At 41.8% G+C, this 19,578-nt stretch overlaps 1 protein-coding gene and 3 pseudogenes across 1 annotated transcript; 1 reads left to right on the forward strand and 3 right to left on the reverse strand.

The window, feature by feature from the left end:
• Positions 1-673: 673 nt before the first annotated feature.
• On the reverse strand, positions 674-6,184 carry LOC147327810 (uncharacterized; annotated as a pseudogene).
• A 46-nt stretch (positions 6,185-6,230) lies between these two features.
• Positions 6,231-7,056, reverse strand: LOC147327811 (uncharacterized; annotated as a pseudogene).
• Positions 7,057-7,630: 574 nt separating this feature from the next.
• Positions 7,631-13,999, forward strand: LOC147327812 (uncharacterized; annotated as a pseudogene).
• A 2,216-nt stretch (positions 14,000-16,215) lies between these two features.
• LOC147327813 (E3 SUMO-protein ligase ZBED1-like) lies at positions 16,216-17,517 on the reverse strand. Its single transcript, XM_086297595.1, has 2 exons — positions 17,008-17,517; positions 16,216-16,809 (listed from the first exon to the last, which is right to left on the reverse strand). The coding sequence occupies exons 1-2, from the start codon at positions 17,515-17,517 to the stop codon at positions 16,339-16,341; spliced, it is 981 nt and encodes a 326-aa protein (XP_086153721.1). The 3' UTR covers positions 16,216-16,338.
• Between the last annotated feature and the right edge of the window lie 2,061 nt (positions 17,518-19,578).

Consider the following 19,578-nt stretch of genomic DNA (forward strand, 5'->3'; position numbering starts at 1 on the left):
GTGTTGAGTACGCATACAAGGTCAAAATGTGGTGCTGAACTTTCTGTGATTCTCACCTAAAAACAACAACAAAACAAAAGACCCCCCCCCCCCCCCCCCCCACCCACATTTTAGATTCTATTTTTTTAAAATTTTGCTGCAAATGTAGAGGGACACATGCAAATATAGTGTGACAGGTCCTTACCTAGGGTGGCCCTGACCGGTCAAATACACTGCAACTTAAGAAAACACCAGCGAACAGAAAAACACTGCAAAAGCACAAAAAACACAATGGAAGTCAAACAAACCACAACAGAAGCAATAAAATAAAAATAAAATCTCACAAAACATAATGGAAGAATTGGAAAACACAATGGAAGACAAAATAACGTGTTTCACTATGGGAATCGCCTTGGCATGACCAACTACAGAAGCTCCAATGACACCACGTCTGTCTATGACAGACCTGTCGAGCCGTGCTCAGGGCTCCGCCCCCTCATTCTACCATGGCCGACCAGCCCTCCTAACTATTTCCAAGCAGATTTCTTTCTGTGCCTAAGCAAGGAGGGAACTGTTGGTGAAACACCTCACTCTGTTATCAAAGAACCAGGGATTACGTTAAGTAACCCAACATTCTTTTTCTAACTTCGCTCGTTGTTTCACTATGGGAGATATGGCCCACTCCTGGATTGCGCTAGCTCCCGAAGCTAGACAGAATAGACAGAACCTGTAATTCACTAACTCGCTTGGCTGTGGTTAGAGCCAACAGCAGAGCAGTTTTAAGAGAGAGAAACTTCAACCCCACTGCCCCGATAGGCTCAAAGGGGTGGTGGGAGAGGGCATCTAAAACGACTGACAGATCACATAAAGGGACCAGTGGTCTACAGACTGGGAGCGTTTGACGCGCCCCCCTCATGAAGTGACATAACAGAGGGTGCTGACCGGCAGGTTTATCACCAAACCCCACGTGACAGGCTGAAATAGCTGCTAAATAGACCTTTATGGTGGAAAAAGCTCTCCCTTTGTCTGGCAAGTCCTGAAGAAAACACAACAGCTCCACCAATGAACACTGGAAAGGGATTATCCGCTTTTCATTTACTGCTGTAAATGGAATGAGTGGACGAGGCTTTAGCATTCTGAATGGTTTCAATAAACTTCGAAGGCATGCCTGTAGCCTTCAAATTCCACCTTTCATGGGCCAGTCCAAGACAGCAACCTGGTCTGGATAAGGATGGTATATTTCCCCATGCGCCTGAGACAGAAGGTCCCTGGGGATGGGGAGTGGCCATGGCTCGTCCACCAGAAGCTGGATTATTTCTGCTATCCAGTGTTTGGATGGCCACAGTGGAGCTATTAAAATCAGGCTGAGGGGAGGGAAAGGATACAGTAATGTGTTTGGCCATGGATGGGCCCTCGCATCCACGCCCAGTGGCGCATCTGCGTCTGACAGGGAGAAAAACTGTGGGCAATGTGTGCTTTCTTGCGAGGCAAAGAGATCTACGGCAACCCGGCCGTATCTCTGCCAAATCTGCTCCACCACCTGTGGGTGAAGCCTCCATTCTCCGAACAGTGGAGGTCCACCCCCCTGTTCAGAATTCCTGGCATGTGAGTTGCTTGAAGGGAGATGAGCCGTGTGCTTCTCCACACAATTATTTCCCTGGCTAACCTGTGTAGCTGCCGGGAACAGGTACCGCCCTGGGAGTTGATATAAGCAACTACCATGGAGTTGTCTGTTTTCACTAAAACATGTTGCCCCTGGAGATATGGCAGAAAATGGGGCTAGGAGCACCGCGCGGGGCTATAGCACATTTATGTGATTCAGAGCCTGTCTCTGTTACCAAATGCCATATCCTGCTCTGCCCATCATAATTGCACCCCAACGTGACAGAGATGCATCTGTGGTCAGTGTCACCCTGGGTGATACTGCCCCAAGAGGTACCCCTGCTGTTTTCCAGGTTGATTGTGAAACAGAGCACCGTGAGGTGATTCACTACCACCCCGGAATCTTTGATCGCCTGCTTGCACGATCGTGAGCTTATTAGATAATCGTCTATGTAAGAGAATACTCTGATGCGGCTGTTCCTTAACGGAGACAGCGCTGCCTCCACACATTTGCTGAACACCCTCGGGGCTAAGGATAGCCCGAATGGGATAGTTTGAAACTCGTACGCTACACTCTGATAAGTGAACCTGAGATATTTCCTGTGTGGAGAATAAATGGCGATGTGAAAATATGCGTCTGAGAGGTCGATTGTAATAAACCAATCGCCTGTGTGCAATGAGCGACAAAGTGTTTTGTGTGTGAGGATTCTGAATGTGTACTTTCTCAAATGCTTGTTTAACACATGCAGATCCAGAATAGGACGGAGCGATGTTCCGTCCTTTTTCGGGATGAGGAAATAGCGGGAGTAAAAGCCCTGCTGAGCTTCTTCGCTCGGCACTGCTCTGATCGCCTGTTTGTGTTACAGGGAGGATATTTCGTCCTCCAGCACATTTGCTGAATTGCCACTGGTCACTGAAGTTAACACTCCGCTGAATCTTGGTGGTTTTACCGCAAACTGTAGTCTGTAACCATGGGAAAATGGTTGACAAGACCCAAGGATGAACTGCCCATGTGCGCCACCGCTTCAGTCGTGCTGCGAGAGGGCCCCTGAAGATGCGATAGTGTGATGTCCGGTGTTGGGCAAGTTACTTTGAAAAAGTAATTAATTATAGTTACTAGTTACTTCCTCAAAAAAGTAACTGAGTTAGTAACTGAGTTACAAGATTCTAAAAGTAATTAATTACTTGAAAAGTAACTATTGCATTACTTTAAAAAATGTTTAACCCTCTGGGGTCCAGAGTGGGGTCAGGTGTTCTGCATTCAATGAGGTGCCACACAAATTATTTATGCCACTCCAAAAAAATAATTTCTGTCCACTATAAAGGAGAACATCACAGACCTGCAGGTCTGACAGCAGCAGGTGTATCACTCCTGTTTTCTACCTGGAGACAGCAGTCGCCTCTTTGTTCTGACACACAACACAAAACTGTCCACAATACTACACACTAACTACACAAGACAACACATTAACTACACACTCCAAACACGCTAAACGTCACAAATCTCTCACATCTCAAAACTCGCTCTCTCTCTTTTTCTGCTGTCTTTCTTTCTCTCTCTCGCCGTCACTCCTAAAACTCCCCCCTCTTCCTAAACAACCAAATGTCATGTTGCCATATCATTTTTGATTGGTTGACATGGTATATTTTTCCACCTACACGAATGGGCTGTTTTTTGTTTTTTTATTCTTTGCTCATAAGCAGAGAGTGCTTGCTAGCGCTGTCCTTAGACAGTAAACGTGACGAAACTATTGAGGAAAAAACACAGCGTAAATAGTGTTTATCATGAATGGTTTTATGTCGCCTGTCGACACAATTTAAAAACTGTTATATATCACCTTGTTACTTTGTCATCTTAAAGTGGTCGTGTGATTACCACGACTACTATATTAATAATGGATTGCATTTATATAGCGCTTTTCAAGGCACCCAAAGCGCTTTACAATTCCACTATTCATTCACTCTCACATTCACACACTGGTGGAGGCAGCTACAGTTGTAGCCACAGCTGACCTGGTGCAGACTGACAGAAGCAAGGCTGCCATATCACGCCATCGGCCACTCTGGCCATCACCGGTAGGCGATAGGTGAAGTGTCTTGCCCAAGGACACAACGACCAGGACAGAGAGCCCAGGGATCGAACCGGCAACCTTCCGGTTACAGATGCGCTTCCCAACCCCCTGAACCACGGTCGCTCAGGGGGTCGCCCAGGCCAGCCAAACAGACGCCTGTCTTCCGGAAGGAGTTTGGGCTGTCCCCCTCGGGAAGAGCGTGAGCTCCCCACGCTGGGGACAAAGACAAATGGCAGTGATTTTCTTTTGTTTTTATTTTCAAACCGGGGGTATATTCTGCCCTTGACAAACTGCCTGGCTGCTGAAATGCATGTTTTATTTCCAGTGTTGGGTAAGTTACTTTAAAATAGTAACTTAGTTACATTACTAGTTACCTCTCTCAAAAGTAACTCAGTTACTTCAAGTTACTCGTTACTTTCAAAGTAACTAGTTACTAGGGAAAGTAACTTAGGTTTTACTCAGAATTCTCTTGTTAATGTGTTTCTTCCATAACTTTGCCAGTCTTCTAGCTTGCTTACTTGCCACAAGTGCACTGTGCCACCTACCAATAGAAAGGAAAAGATAATGTGCATATTTCCACGAGAGAAATCCCACGCCTGGACCGTCATTGACTGCTGCCATGATTCTAGCCTACGTCACAGCGTCATGTGCGCCTTTTACATCCAACACAAAAACTGCAGTCGTGGTGCTTTCGATTGTACTCAGAACTCGGAGGTGACACGGTGCCATTTGTCCACAAGTCCGTCCTCCCTGAACTGGAGGAGGAGACTGAGAGGGTGCTCCTGGTGAACTGGAAACTTCCGGAGACCCTGAACCTTGGAGTGATTTTGTTACCCCTTCTAACACCTTCCTTCTCTTTGGGGGAGAAGAGGAGAAGAGAGGGGTGACACAGAATGACGCAGGTTTGCTAGACTAGATTTACCCTTTTTAATTTTCACATTTATTTCCTATCTTATTCATAGCCTTTTCTTTTTTTCTTTAAGTCACGAGCAGTTGTCTAAGCATTTCACTGCATTTCGTACTGTGTATGACTGTGTACGTGACAAATAAAATTTGAATTTGAATTTGACTGACCACTTCTTTTTTTCCCTCTCCGGGATGTGACGGCTTGTTCTTTGCAGCAGCTGCTGCGAAGGAATGCTTTCCCCAAGGTCTTTGGTTCTCTACCTTGGCCTGGCGGGCAGACTGCAGGCCTCCTGCTCCTCTCTGCATTCTGGCCCCGCTCTGTCTCCCTCTCACAGCTGCTGCTATCCGGTTGTTCAGTGATGACGCGACGAATCCTACTTCCGGGTCTAAAGTAGTCTGCGTTTAATATGGCTTTTGTGTTGTTAACATGTTTAATGTTATGTATTTTCTTCTATTTGATCTCAAAAAGCTCCTAAAACAGTCAGTGATCACTGTTGACCTCCCTCGGCTTTTATTACCACTAATCATTTATTTAAGCTCAGTTTTTAAAACCTTATGAAGTAACTACAGCCCAGCCCATGCAGCAGTATATGAATGACTAACCTCGTATTGTGGATGGATTATCTCAGTTGTTCTCCTGGCTGAAGTTTGGTCCTTTTACAGCATCCTGCCATGCGATTACATTTGTTCCTGACCACCGAGAACACTCACGTTAACTTTTATCGAGTGGAAAAAAAGTTAGCTTGTTTATATTATGCTAACATAGCTGTGTCGCTAGCGGTCACGTAGCACATCATTATATACCAGCTAGCCCAACTTCAGTAACCCTACAAACATCACTGCTGTTTAGTTTTCTGTCTTCATTTATGCTGGAAGTGATAGCAGAGCTGTACGTTTTAATTTGTTTCCAAAACCCCGCAGTCAGGACATGCTATATTGTATTTAGATAGAAGCTAGAGAGCTAACTCCCTGCTAACTTCTAACTCCGTTAAATGTCATAAATTCCGTTTTCATGGATGCCTGGATGTTAAACTCAATTGTTACACCTGGTAGAGCAGAACGCTGATCATTTTATTAAAGATGAAATACTTTAGACAGTTTTTCAACTCTCAGTAATGCCATAGTGATCGTTTGATATATGGACCTGCAGCGGAGTTTAGACCCAGACACGGCTAGTGACGTCAGACTGAACAATCGGATTGCCACAAAGCCAGCTCTTGGCACCTGCTGGGGCTGAGGGTTAGGTTTTCTGGGTAAGCAGAGGTTGAATGCTTCTCCCTCCTGCTTTCTGCGGGTGCTTGTCTCTCTCATTCTATCCAGTGCTGGGCCAAAGAGACCCTTGGTAGGGTCACAGGCTGCATCCATGACCTCAGCCTTCTGAGCATCACCTAAGCTTGACAGGTTTAGCCACAAGGCTCTCTCACCTGAGACTGCAAGGGACATAACATGGCCACACCCTTGGACTGCTCCCCTGGAGGATCGAAGAATGAGATCATTAACCACACAGATTTAATCCCAGAGGGCTGGGTTTGGGGAACCTGAGTCAAGCTGACAGCCCATGTCTTCCAGAGCAGTGCAGCATATTTGTACATCCTTTGATAAATAGATGCCGTGAGGCGATCCATCTTGCTGGGCAAAGAAATGCTAGAAGAAGCTGAGATTGCCCTGCAGTTAGGGTGAAGGTGATACGCCACTGACAGCTGGGGGTTCGGTCATCCCCAGTTCACCCATCCCCTGGATCTCAAGCTTAGAGCAGCCCTTGGTCAGAATCTTGCTTTTAAAAGGGCTTGACCAATAGTGACTAATTTCTTTCACGAAGGCCGGGACTGCTGGCAGAAGCTGCTTCAATGGTGGCAAGGCTGGTGGGAGCCTCTTGCTGTCATACAGGTCCCGTTCTGCCCCTTTGGCATCCTGGGCGGCTGGCCATGGCATGCCTAGCTTGGTAGCAGCCCGTTTGCAGACCTCGTACAAATTGCTGTCCACCGGGGGTGCAACTTCAGCCCCACTTGGTGGCCTGGACTGCTGGGGAGGAAAGGTAGAGTCATCCTCCTCCTCATCCATGTCCTCTAGGTCGAGGAGGTCAGAGTTGGCATCGCCCTCCGTGTCCTCGCCACCCGGCTCACCCACGTTTTGATCGAGGAGGTCTTTGAACGATGGGGGCATGAGCGGGGACTCTTCTTTCATGTCCGCCCAGCTTGTGGAGGCTCGCGGATGACGGATATCACTTGTAGCAGTAGCGGCCGACAGGCAGATGTCCTGACTGTTCGTTACTGCTACTCTCAGCCTCCTTTCCAGGACTTTCTCTGGCATCAACATGCAGTGTGGGCATCCCTGAGGGTTCGCCAGTGAAGCCTGAGCATGCTTGGCACCCATACAGAAGACGCACTTTGGATGAGGTTCCCTGCCCAAGATGACCGCATGATGTGAGGCACGGGCGGGATACAGCCTCTTTGGCCTTCGGTTCCGACCATTTGGCAGGAGTAGGAGCCAAAGACATGGTTAGAGGAAAGGCGTGAGACTAGGCTACACCAGGCTCGTCGCGACACGTTAGCCTGTACGTAGCTAGGACTAGCAGCGGGGGTTAAATCCGAGCTAGTCACCACGGGAGTCAGCTCGTCGTGACACGTTAGCTGCACTCCACTAGCCAATATTGTTAGCAACTTAATGCTAACTGAACCCTTGGTCGACTACAAGCTAACGAGACACTAAAATGGTTTGTGGCCTGCTAACAAGTTAATGCTAGCCAGACACTGAAAGAACAGCTCGCCATAACGCGTTAGCCCGAGTTACACAACGTCCACCACCTCGATAACTAAAACCAGGAACCGCTGGAACAGCTCGCCTGATGCGATTGCTGTTCCACAATGTAGCTATAAGTACACTTCTTTCGTAGGACTTACTCAGCATGATCCAAACTGGAACCAGAAAAACTGTGTTTGGTGACATACTCCTACACGGGACACCTGAGAACTGTTAAGCAGCTAATCAAGTTAGCCCGGATGCGCTGAGGGAGCTCAAAGTAGTTTCTCACAGGACAAAAGCAAGAATGAGTTAGGAGGGACTGGTCGGCCATGTTAGAATGTGGGGGTGGAGCCCTGAGCGTGGCTCGACAGGTCTGTCATAGACAGACGTGGTGTCATTGGAACTTCCTTAGTTGGTCACGCCGAGGCAATTCCCATAGTGAAACACTGAGCGAAGTTAGAAAAAGAACCAAAACAAGTACTGCACTGAGGCAAAAAGAAAAGAAGCAGAGCATCGATCGGTTTTGTGAGGGGGAAAATATGTAAGGTAATGTGTGTTTTAATCACGATTCATCATTTATAACCCTGTAGATATATGTTAGCTTTGTTGATATTTGCATCAACTCTTTGTTGATGCAAATATCTATTCAGCCTATCACACTGCATATTTCATTTTATTTTCCCCATCATCAAACCAGCTACACTAGTGTTTGCTCTAACTTGTGAAGTTTGACTTTTTTCTCTTGTTTATATCATCATGGGGAGGTAACACATTTGTTTCTTCTCTGTAGGTTATCTCAGTTTGCATTGGTAGGCAGCTCCATTTGTTTGTTATTTTGGCCTTAGCTCACCCCAAGATTATTTCATACTGGTGTGTTTGTAAATCTGTTGAATAATAAATACAACATCCATTCTTTATTGAGAAGTTCTTTCTGTGGCTCTTTGGGACTTCCATCATACCCCAGATGCAACATTGGATGATGCCAGACGGGTTTTCTGAGTATTTCTAAGTATCAGTATCTAAGTATTGATTTTCCACGACTGTCTCTAGGGTTTACAAAGAATGGGCTGAAAAATCTAAACTATTGATTGAGTGGCAGTTGCTGCTAGAGGTCAGAGGAGAATGGCCAGACTGCTTTGAGCTGATAAGAAGACAACAGACACTTGAATAACCACTCATTACCAACTAGAGTCTACAGAAGAGCATCTCTGAAGGAACAACACATCAAACCTTGACGGAAGTTGGCTACATCACAAGAATAGTATTGCTGCTTGCTATGTTCATCCCTTCAAGCAGGATAACCCACCATGTCACAAAGCTCAAATGATCTCAAATTGGTTTCTTGAAATTACAAGTTCTCGTTACTCATATGGCCTCTACAGTCACCAGTTCTAGAGCACCTTTGGGATGGTGATAGTAGATTCTCTGCACTGATCCAACAGATTAGCAACAATCATGCTATCATGTTAATATGGACCACAATCTCTGAGGCATGTTTGAAGGTAGTTCTGAGGCAAGGGGTCCAAGGTGGCACAAACAAGGCGCACCTAAAAAACCTGGTATTAACTGCAGTGGAGTTCAGCAAGTGATAAACCACAAATAAGAAAAAATTAGAACTTATTTTCTGCTTTTTAATATGGGACTCAGCATAAGCAGTTATCCCAATGTTCATGGTAACCAGAGCATGACCCTATTATTCTTTTGCTTTAAACGCAAGGGTTAAAGTGGGTTACTGAAGGTGCTGGAACATTGGTAGGTTAATACATGTAATAATAATATTACTAATGAATTGGTTCATTTTTCACATCCTGCAGTCTGGCTTCGCTTCCAGTGATGGTGCAGTCAGTGCTCAGTAATAAGAAAATACAGACATCCAATGACCCACTTAAACCTTTACCAAATCCCTTTTCCTTCTCATCTGTGTGATGTGCTCATGAAGCAAATGTAAATGTTTCAGTTCATGTTGTGTTCATGTTTCATCTACCCAGATAATAAGTAAAAAGAAGTGAGCATAAATTGAGTAGTCTTTTTTTTAAATGGCAAGTAATTTCAAATACTAAACCCCACTTTAACCCATTTTTGTTTTAAATAGTTGTTAGAGGGTTAGGGTCACATATGAAGAGAATTAAACCAAACTTGATACCTGCTGTATGTTTCATTAAATTTAATTCACAGAGAATATTCAGGTGATATAATGACAGTATTAAAACAGTATTAGTATTGGAGACCGTTTTACAATAACACATAATTTAATTTGACACATTTAAAAACATCGCAGCTGTTTAATCACATCAAATAAGTTGCATGAAATCGACTAGCTATGTGGATGGTATATTTATAAGACATTACCTCCAATTTTTTACTTCTGTGGATTTTTTTCAGGTGCATGTGGAACAGTAGTGTTTCCCAGTAATGAGCACATTTATTTCCCCTTTCTCTATTCGCCATAACCACAGAATAACAGATAAACCCTATTTTAAAACTGAAAGAAGGGATTTATCAGTGGTGGTAGTGGGTGGACGGTTGATATAAAAATTAGCAGCATGACTTGTTGTGACAGTAAAATGATTAAAAAGTGAGGAACTCTATTAACAGCTTGCAAAAGGGGTAAAATTATTAATCACAGATTCATAGCTCTAGAGTGCTAAATATATTCTAAACTAATAATAAGAAAATATAATAAATGGAAAAATGCACAGCTTCAGATATTGATTCAGTTGCCTTTGACTTTGGACATGCCTCTGACCTTCATCTTACTTTTGTTAGAGAATAAGAGCTATGTAACAATCACACTATCTTACATGTGCCTGTAACGTATCATAGCATAGGATGGTGCACAGGAGGCAATATCTCCCACTATTCTAGAAATGGCGTTTTTTCCCCTTCCTCTAGCAATTTATTTTCGCCCTTGTGGTTTGTGATCGCTTTGTTGTGGCTGCCACATGGCACAGCACTAAGTGTAGTAAGAGACTATTTCCATTCATTAAATTGCAAGACAGCATGCACATACAGAGAAGGGAGGGTATGAGACACTGTATGTGTGTGGTGCATTAGTGGTTAAAAGGAAAAAGTAAAAAAATATAGGGAGTGTGGGACACTTAAAGTAATATCACACTGCCCTTTTTAAAGGTTATTGTCAAAAGATAATAGCGTTGTAGCTAAATAATCAATCAGATGAAATGTGTGCAATCTAGAAAACCATTAAATCACAAAAAAATAAAGGTTTGATGAATGAAGCAGAAAAAAACCCCCAAACATTTTGGATTTATTGTCGATATATAAGGCCGATCATGTGGTTTTGTGAATAGAAGCAACTGCATCTTTAATCGAGCCCTTTAGTGGAGTCCCTTCTTGTTTGCAGTGGTGATGGACAGATTAATAGATGAGGTTAAGCACGAGTCTCTGTTAACTATGATGTTTGCAGATGATACTATGATCTGTAGTGAGAGTAGGGAGCGGGTCTAAGATAGCCTGGAGAGGTGGGGGTATGCTTGGGAGAGACGAAGAATGAAATTCAGTAGAAGCAAGACAAAATACGTGTGTGTATGTGAGAGTGAAGCAACTAGACTGGTGAGACAGAGGTAGTTAAGGTGGATGAGTTTAAGTAACTGGCACCAGTGTTGGTCAAGTTACTTGAAAATAGTAATAAGTTACTAATTACTTCTCCAAGAAAGTAATCCAGTTACTTCACTGATTACTTATTTTCAAAAGTAATTAGTTACTTTATAACTTAGTTACTTTTTAAAAACATGATACACAACCTGAATATGTTAATAAAGTAATAGACCTTTCAGCCCAATTCTATTTTTTCTGCATCATCCATCATATAAAACTGAATCTCTTTTTAAAACTTGTTTTATTAATTTCAATCTTTTAATTTTATGCACATTGCATCAAGCAAAAATGAAATTATATGCAACAGACTTTGACTTGAAGTAATTTGTTTAACATTTAAACCTATTTTCTGAATATTCCAGAATATAAACTATAATTATTTTTTGTGTTTACACTCACTCTTTCAAATAGATGAAAGTAAAACACAGCAAAAAATAACTAAAATCAAAGATTTAGCTGCACTAAGTCCTGTCACTCTTAAATCTGTTTTCACCTGTTTAGCAGAAGTGGAGCCGTCGGAGGTTTGCCTGGTGCCAAAGCGTTCATGTCAGTGGGGGGATCCGGGGGTTTCTCTGTGAATTTTACATTCCCGTCCCAGCACTCCATATTATCCATTGTTGATCTACATGCGTCTGTTGCTGTTGCACATGCTTACGTCATTGTCACGAGACACCCTCACAAACCAAATAATGGTTTAGTAATGCAGTAATGCAGCCTGCTTACGGGAAAGTAACAGTAATCTAATTACTATTTTGCAATAGTAAAAAAGTAATCAGATTACAGCAACACAATAGTTTTAATGCGACAAAGAAGACAAAGATATATATCCAGGGAAATGTGCATGCATACAAGAACATGTATAAATTATAGTGTAAAGTTACTGAACTTCAGGATAACTTCTCTCTGTGCAAGTCAGTCCTCGTATGTAAATGATCTGTTCCATATTAATGCGAGACTTTTCTTACCTGAGTCACTTCCTCCCTGCTGCCAGTCTCCTTTGCAATTAATTTAATTCCATTTGTGTTGAAGAAATGTTTGGGTATGGGACTGGAAACACAACAGTAGGGAGAGGCATCTTCTGACAATGACGCCTTTGAAGTTGGCGGTTCCTTTAAAATAATTATGAAAAGAAAGGAATGAAAACACTGCACATGCTGCTACATCTCAAAGACAATGCTCGGTGATCCTTATTCACGCATTTGCTGGAGGGTAATCAGTCTTCCTTTAATGTTTTTTAATGATATTTCAGTCAAGCAAAATCCCTTTGGTTGAATCAGAATCTCAAACTTAATAAATACTATATCTAGCTATTGTACCCTTTAAGACAGATGACTTACTTTATTGCTTTGCAACAGCATATCTTGACTCCCAAACTCCCAGCAGTTAATGTTCAAGTAAAATAAAAGCAGGATTACAGAGGCGTACCTATTATTATGACAGTTGTGGAAATAACAGGAAAAATGTGTAGGCAATAATACAATGCACGTGCATATACACATAAAATATGTTTAGTCAGTGATTACTTCATTGGTTTCAGTTTAAGGTAGTCAAAAGTGTGTTCTTGTGCACTTACAGACACACACTACATCAATAATGTGAGAGTGTAGTGATGCATTTCTCTCTGCCTGTTCACTTTTATATCACTACACGATGAGGGGGAATTAAATTACTATAGTCTCATGCTATTCCAAAATACATATCAATGCACCAACAAAGGCACAGAACATAGATTTGTAGATTATGGTTTCATGAGCCTGTCACTGAAGGGGCTTTTCGGAACACCCACTGCATCATAGATAGGGTAGTGAGTGTTATTAAAGAGAGATGACTGCTTAGCAATGACGCTCTTCTCCCCAGTGTTTCCACTGTGTCCAAGGGGCACACAAGGACAGCGCTGACATTCATAATTAGTTTATTCAGTCTCTTGCTTTTTATCCCTCTCTGTGATTATTTCTGCTTCCCAGCAAACTACTGCACAAACACAAATTAAGAACTAATGCCAGCACAGTGATACAAAATGATTTTTAACTGTCTATGGCACCGTCTCCTTGGCAGATAATGGCCACTTTGGCCATTCTTATACATTTTTTCACTAAGGCAGGTTCTTAAGATAAATAAACAGGTACAGTGCTTCTGGAGTCTGCTACAGTCTTATTCTAAAATGGATCACTTCAGAACTCTTCACACAATATGCCAGAATAACAAAAAAATGTTTGGAAAGCTTGCAAATTTCTTAAAATTAAAAACATGTACATAAGTATTCACTACCTTTGTCATGATACCCAAAACTGGGCTCAAGTGCATCATATTGATCACTGATCATCTGTCAGATGTTCATATGAGTCTACATAAGGCCCCATAGTTACAGGTCATGTTAGAGAGCAATCCAAGCCAAAAGTTCCAAGGAATTGCAGACTTCCAAGACAGGATTGTATAGAGGCAAATATCTACAGAAAGGTACAGAAAAACGTTTGCAACACTGCAGGTCCCAATGACCACAGTGGCTTCCATCATTTTTAAATGTAAGACATTTGGAACCACCAGGACTCTTCCTAGAGTTGGGTGCCCAGCTAATCTATGTGAATAGAGTGAAAGGGCCTGAGTGAGGGAGGTGACCAAGCTCATTCTGACAGAGCTCCAGCATTGCCCTGTGGAGAGAGCAGAACGTTCCAGAAAGACAACCATTTCTGCAGCACTCCACCAATCAGGCCTGTTTAGTAGAGTGGCCAGACTGAAGCCACTCCTCATTAAGAAGCCCATGACAGCCCATCTGGAGTTTGCCAAAATGCACCTGAAGGACTCATAGACCGTTACAAACAAAATTCTCTGGTCTAATGAAAGATTGAACTCTTTGCCCTGAATGCAAAGTGTCATGTCTGGAGAAAAGGCACTGCTCATTACCTGGCCAGTACCACCTATACAGTGAAGCATGGTGGTGGCAGCATCATGCTCGGGGGATCTTTTTTGGCAGCAGCAGCACTAGGATACTAGTCAGAGTCGAGGGAAAGATGAATGCAGCAATGTACAAAGACATACTTGATGATAACTTACTCCAGACCTTTCTAGATCTCAGACTGGGGTGAAAGGAGTAGTTTTAAGACCAATCTGTGATGTTCCTGAGTGGACTGAATATCTCTGGAGAGATCTGAAAACGACTCTGCACCAATGTGCCCTATCCAACCTAATGGAAGTCAAGAGGTTCTACAAAAAAGAATGGGGGAAATTGCCCCAAAATAGTTCCAAGCTTGCAGCATCATATTCGAGACTTGAGGCTGTAATAGTAAAAGGTGTTTCAACAAAGTATTGAGCAAAGGCTATGAATACTTATGTATATTTTATAATGTTTTTTATTGTGTAAAAAAATAGCAAGAATTTAAAGAAAATATTTTTGTATCATGTGTAGAATTTTGATGTCATAAATGAATTCAATCAATTTTTTTAATAAGGCTGGAAGCTTGACAAAATGGGGAACAAGTGAAACTTTGTGAATACTTTCCAGATGCACTGTATTTGTATGTCCCAGCAATCCAAATGTCCATTCCATAAAAGTATTAGATTACCAGTGAATGGGCTTGTTTCCTGTGAAAGTTCATTACACTCCTCTTAACCTTCCTGCCTTCTTGGGACCTTTTTGTGCCACTGCTATGTGTTAAATGGCTGCCACAGGATAGTTTTTACCTGTCAATGTTAATATTCCAGTGTGAATTCCTTAAATCAGCCTAAAATGGCTGAGCAGCAGAAATCCCCACACCCATCACCCTGGGGACCATTTTCTGCCCATTGACTTCCATTATAAACGCTATTTTTCAACCCCAAATTATCATCATATGATTTTATTTTTTCTTCTTTTCTTGGATGTCAATGAAGACTCAGGGCCTTGAAGTTTTAATTTTTAAATTACAAAAAAAATGCAAAAAAAATAATGGCAGGTCAAAATGTATGTTGGTGCCAATCTTTGGTCCATCTAAAGGCCTACTTATAATGACAATCACATATTACTTCAACTGGTTTTTTGTGGAAATATTTAGTTTCGTTTTTTGGTTTTTGGGGCTTATAACACAGGGCGCTCATGTAATAACACTGGGATTTGAAGGGTTAAAACAACGAAAATATAATTAAAACTTTACATGAATATTTCAGGGAGAAGTAGTTTTACAAGGTTGGCTAATTTAAAGTGGAATAAAATATGGATATATGGTCTTTTTATGGCGTGGCTGAGAATGGTCCCTAGGGTGATGGGTGTGAGTTTTTTAAAGGATGGCAGGAGGGTTAAGCTTGTTCACATTACATCAGTTCTGTTTTTAGCATTTGGTGAAATCCTGGGATAGTGGTTTCATCACCACAGATTTTCTGAAAGTGCCAGTTGCTGCTATTTTGTACATCTAACAGTAACAAAGTAATCATTATGACAAACTCTAAAAAATATACAGAAAAAAACACAGTCATGCAATGCAACAAAATAGTGTCTGTTTCATCCGCATCCACCATCTCAGTCTTTCCTGTATGCAAGCCTGGCAGTGTAGAGTAAAAAGCATGGAAAACAACTTTTTCATATTGTTCTTCAAGATGATACAGGGAACTGCACACTAGGTATATGATGGCGAACTGCACAGAGGAGCTCACCCAGAGTATGATGTGACCGAGGAAAACCTCTCTAGAGTCTTCATTAGGTTTCATGTAAGAGCTTCTACTCTGTAATGGTTAGGATCTCGCATAAAAAGAAGAGAAACTCTCAGAAAATATGAAGCACCACCTCAGGCAGCTAGTATTCAAAGACCTTAAGAACTCTGGAGAAGACAGGAGATAAACAATGGACAATTGTAAATACTTAAAAAACTAAAAGTAATTTGAGGGGAGGAAAATGCTCTCAGGTTTGCTGAATGCAAAAATAAAGATGTGCATACATTGTTTTGGTAAGAAATACTCAAAGGTTACCAAAAATGCTTCTTGTGGCACATTCATTTGACTCTTTAGTAGAGGTGGGAATCACCATACACCCCACGATACGATATTATCACAATACTTAACTCACGATACGATATTATTGCGATTTTTTTTAATATATATATATATATATTTGCAATATTCTGGGTATTGCAATACGATATTTTGTGATTTATCACATATTTTTTCTACTGCAGATTTTGTCCATAAAGGTAAACTTTATCAATATTCATTTGATCTAATAATAAAGTCTCACACTCAGTCTTTCTCTCATGTCAGTCAGTTTTATTGCTGACAAAGTGAACGGTTTGTATAACAGTCTAGTAACCAACTTAACTGAACGTAACTATCTGGTACAATTATAGCTTAAAACAAAATATAATTTTACATTAAATAAAAAAGTTTTAAATTTAAATAAAATAAAACATTTCTTAAATTAAAATAAGTAAACTGTCCTGTTTGTTGCTGCCCTAAAAAGTTAAACACATTTGGACAGTGAAGCAATGTCAGCATTCTTGCTCAGAAAAAGGAGCTGATCAACATGCTCTGAAGTCAGAGTGCTCCGTTTTGCTGTGACGATGTCTCCAGCGGTTGAGAAGACTCTTTCAGCCGAGACACTAGTACCTGGGATACAAAGGTATCTTTTTGCCAGTGTGGCCAGGAAAGGATAGACTTCCTCATGGGATTTCCACCAGCTTAGTGGGTCTTCTGTGAGTGCCAGTGACGTGACCTCCTGGCATCTTTTCACCTCCTCCTCAGCTGTGGCAGATAATGATTTTGGTGGGGCTCTAACATCACCATAAGTCTGACCAAGCAAGTCTGTTAACCCACAAGACTTCCTCATCTTGGCTGGTATGAGAGGGGGTCTGGGATTTTGTTCAGTCTCGTCAGGTTTCTCATGATGTTCATGGGCTTCTGGCTCACAGATGGGCTGCTGCCTCTTTTCTTCCTGTAGAAAACCCACACACATACAGAGAGAGGGAGAAAATAAATATTTCATATCTTTTAGTATGCAGTAATATGTTAGCAAATTATAATTAATGTATTTAATTGTTAAATAGAATATTACCAATATGACAAAAATATCACCGATCTACTAATATTGTAAGTAAGTTATTTAAATTATAACACCAGAATGTTTGCTTACCTGAAGGGTTATAGCCTCAGCAACCACTCTGGCATAGGTTTCCTGTCTTTCCTCCAGTGACAGGAACGGCAGGGTTTTAAAGCGTGGGTCGAGAGCTGATGCTGTGTAGAGGGTGTTCCTCTCGACTGTGCTGGCATATCTCTTCTTAAGATCTTGACTGATACTTTGCTTGATGTTTCTGACCAGCGCTGTGTCACCAATGTTGTCTTGGGTGTCGTGCAACAGCTGTGCTAGCAGCGGTGCTACGAGAGACAGAGTAGGATTCTTTTCCTCAGACATCACAGTAGTCGCGACTTGCATTGACTTCAAGGCCCGGACAATTTCTTCAGTGTTCCCAATATCCGTCTCGTTTAGAGTAAAGATATCTGTGCTACTCTTTCTGACTTCGGGAGACAGCAGCGCTGCAAAAATCGCAGGTTGTTGTTCAAGGAAACGCTGGAGCATGTCATAAGCACTGTTCCATCTCGTGCAGACGTCGGTCTTGAGCTTGTGAGTCGGGAGCTGTAACATTTTCTGTTTTTGCTTCAGAGCGTGGTTTGCCACTGTGCTTCTATTGAAAAACCCAGTTATGCGCCGCACTCTTCCCAAGACCCTGGCTACTGCAGGCAGGTTTAAGGCTCGTTGTGATGCCAGATTGAGCGTATGGGCGAAACACTTCACATGCAGGTATCCCGCTAGCTGAGTGGCAATTGTCATATTAGAAGCATTGTCGGTGACAACCACCAGATTTTTGTCGGCAATCCCCCATTCCTGTGCTGCATTTTGCAGGAGATTTGCAATGTTCGCTCCGGTGTGACTTTCATGTAATGTTCGAGTTTGGAGAACGTAAGACAGCAGTTGCCAGTCCGCTGTGAGATAATGAGCTGTTATAGTCACATATGAATCCACAGCCCGCGAGGTCCATGCGTCGCAAGTTAATGCAACCCTTTCTGCTGTGCTCAAACTTTCCTCAACTTTACGCTTCACATCTATGTAGAGATTGGGTACGGCTGTGTCCGCGAAAAAACGTCGTGATGGTATCACATACCTGGGTTCCAGCGTCTTGATCATATAAGAAAAGCCCTCGTTTTCCACAATGTTGTAAGGACGCAGGTCTTTGCAGATGAAGTACGTGATAGATTGTGTTATTTTCTTAGCTCGCTCTGAATTGGGAGATAGCTTTGCTAAGCTAAGAGTGTCCAGCGTTGGTTGATTTTTCAGTGGAGCTGATTCAGAGCTAGCTTTCCCATCCGCGGTTAATGCTATTTTTGGATGGTGCCGTGTAAGATGGGCCCTCATGTTCGTAGTATTCCCAGAGTACTTTATTTTCATACGACACACCTTGCAAATCCCGTGTGTCATATCCATCTCATTTGTTCCATCCTTGTTAAAAAATCCAAAGTACGTCCAGACATTTGATTTAAATGCAGATGGCGCTTTCCTGATCTCTTTTTCTTCCTCCATCTTTGTTTGATCTATTTTCCCATGTGCTGACCTAACCTCTGCTGACCTCACTAGAGAAAAAGCTCAACCGCACCATCTGGTGGACTGGAAGTTTTTGGAACAAAATATCGATATCTGCTGTCCCTGTATCGATACATTATTAGCAAACAAAATATCGCGATACTACGCAGTATCGATTTTTTCCCCCACCTCTACTCTTTAGGGGGTGAAACACAAGACACATTACACTTCTAATCAATAACAAGTATAAGAGACAACATTTGTAAGAAAACTGAAGATAGTTTAAAATTCATATTTGAAACAGACATCGAGGCAGTGATTGCAATGTTCTTGACGATTCAAATTTCAGGGTTTTTTTCTAACTGGGACCTGCCGATGCAGCTTTTTGCATTTTCAAATTTTCATAATAAAAGACGTGATTCAAATGTACAGTTTTTGCAAACTTCTCTCACTTAAACAACTGAAAATTAAGTGGAAAGAGGTTCAAATAATTCACTGAAAATGAATTGCTGAACAAACACCTTTAACTGACAATTTTTGTTACCAAAGAAAATCAGGTGTAATAGATTAATATAATAAATCAAATTTCGGTCACTTATATCATTTTAAAGTATGTTTATAAATTCACCAGATAATCGAACATCGATTTTCTTTTTTATTTCTTCTTGATTTCTTATAATTTCTCTTAACTGCTTTGGCTGTTTGCTCATACTGAGGCTGCTAGCTTGTTGCTGGCTCTGAGCTCTGGATAGCTTTAGCTTTGCCGCTGTTAGCTTTTTAAAATATCCATGTTCAGCTGGGTAAATGTGATTTAGGCATTTGGTGGTTTTCTTCTCACAGTTTACTTTGGCAAATGTTGTCTCCAATAACGTCCACTCATATTAGCAAGTGTCTATGAGTATCCGTGCGATTTTTGTGCTGCTGTGATTGTTTTCATAATTGGACATATGTGAAAATGAATGGCCAATTCTGATTATTGTCCACTTAATATTTACATCTTTTAGGGTAGACAAATTCTGGCAATGCTGTTTCATTTTAGTTTAAATGTAAAGAGTTTGATATGTTTTAAGGAAAATATATAGAAATAAATATAGCAACAATATACAAGGGGTGTCAACACCTTTATAC

The sequence above is a fragment of the Aulonocara sp. 'chitande type north' Nkhata Bay genome, linkage group LG6 (genome assembly GCF_057382095.1).
Source record: "Aulonocara sp. 'chitande type north' Nkhata Bay isolate Kocher_YH1m ecotype deep benthic linkage group LG6, A_spYH_male_GT1.1, whole genome shotgun sequence".
NCBI classification, from domain to species: Eukaryota; Metazoa; Chordata; class Actinopteri; order Cichliformes; family Cichlidae; genus Aulonocara; species Aulonocara sp. 'chitande type north' Nkhata Bay.

What these genes read in the sequence shown, in the direction of transcription:
- LOC147327813 (XM_086297595.1), bottom strand. Translation starts at nt 17,517, where the DNA reads ATGTTACAGCTCCCGACTCACAAGCTCAAGACCGACGTCTGCACGAGA. An exon ending in CTGAGGCTATAACCCTTCAG is followed by an intron (nt 16,810 to 17,007) that starts GTAAGCAAACAT and finishes GGTTTTCTACAG; the next exon opens with GAAGAAAAGAGGCAGCAGCC.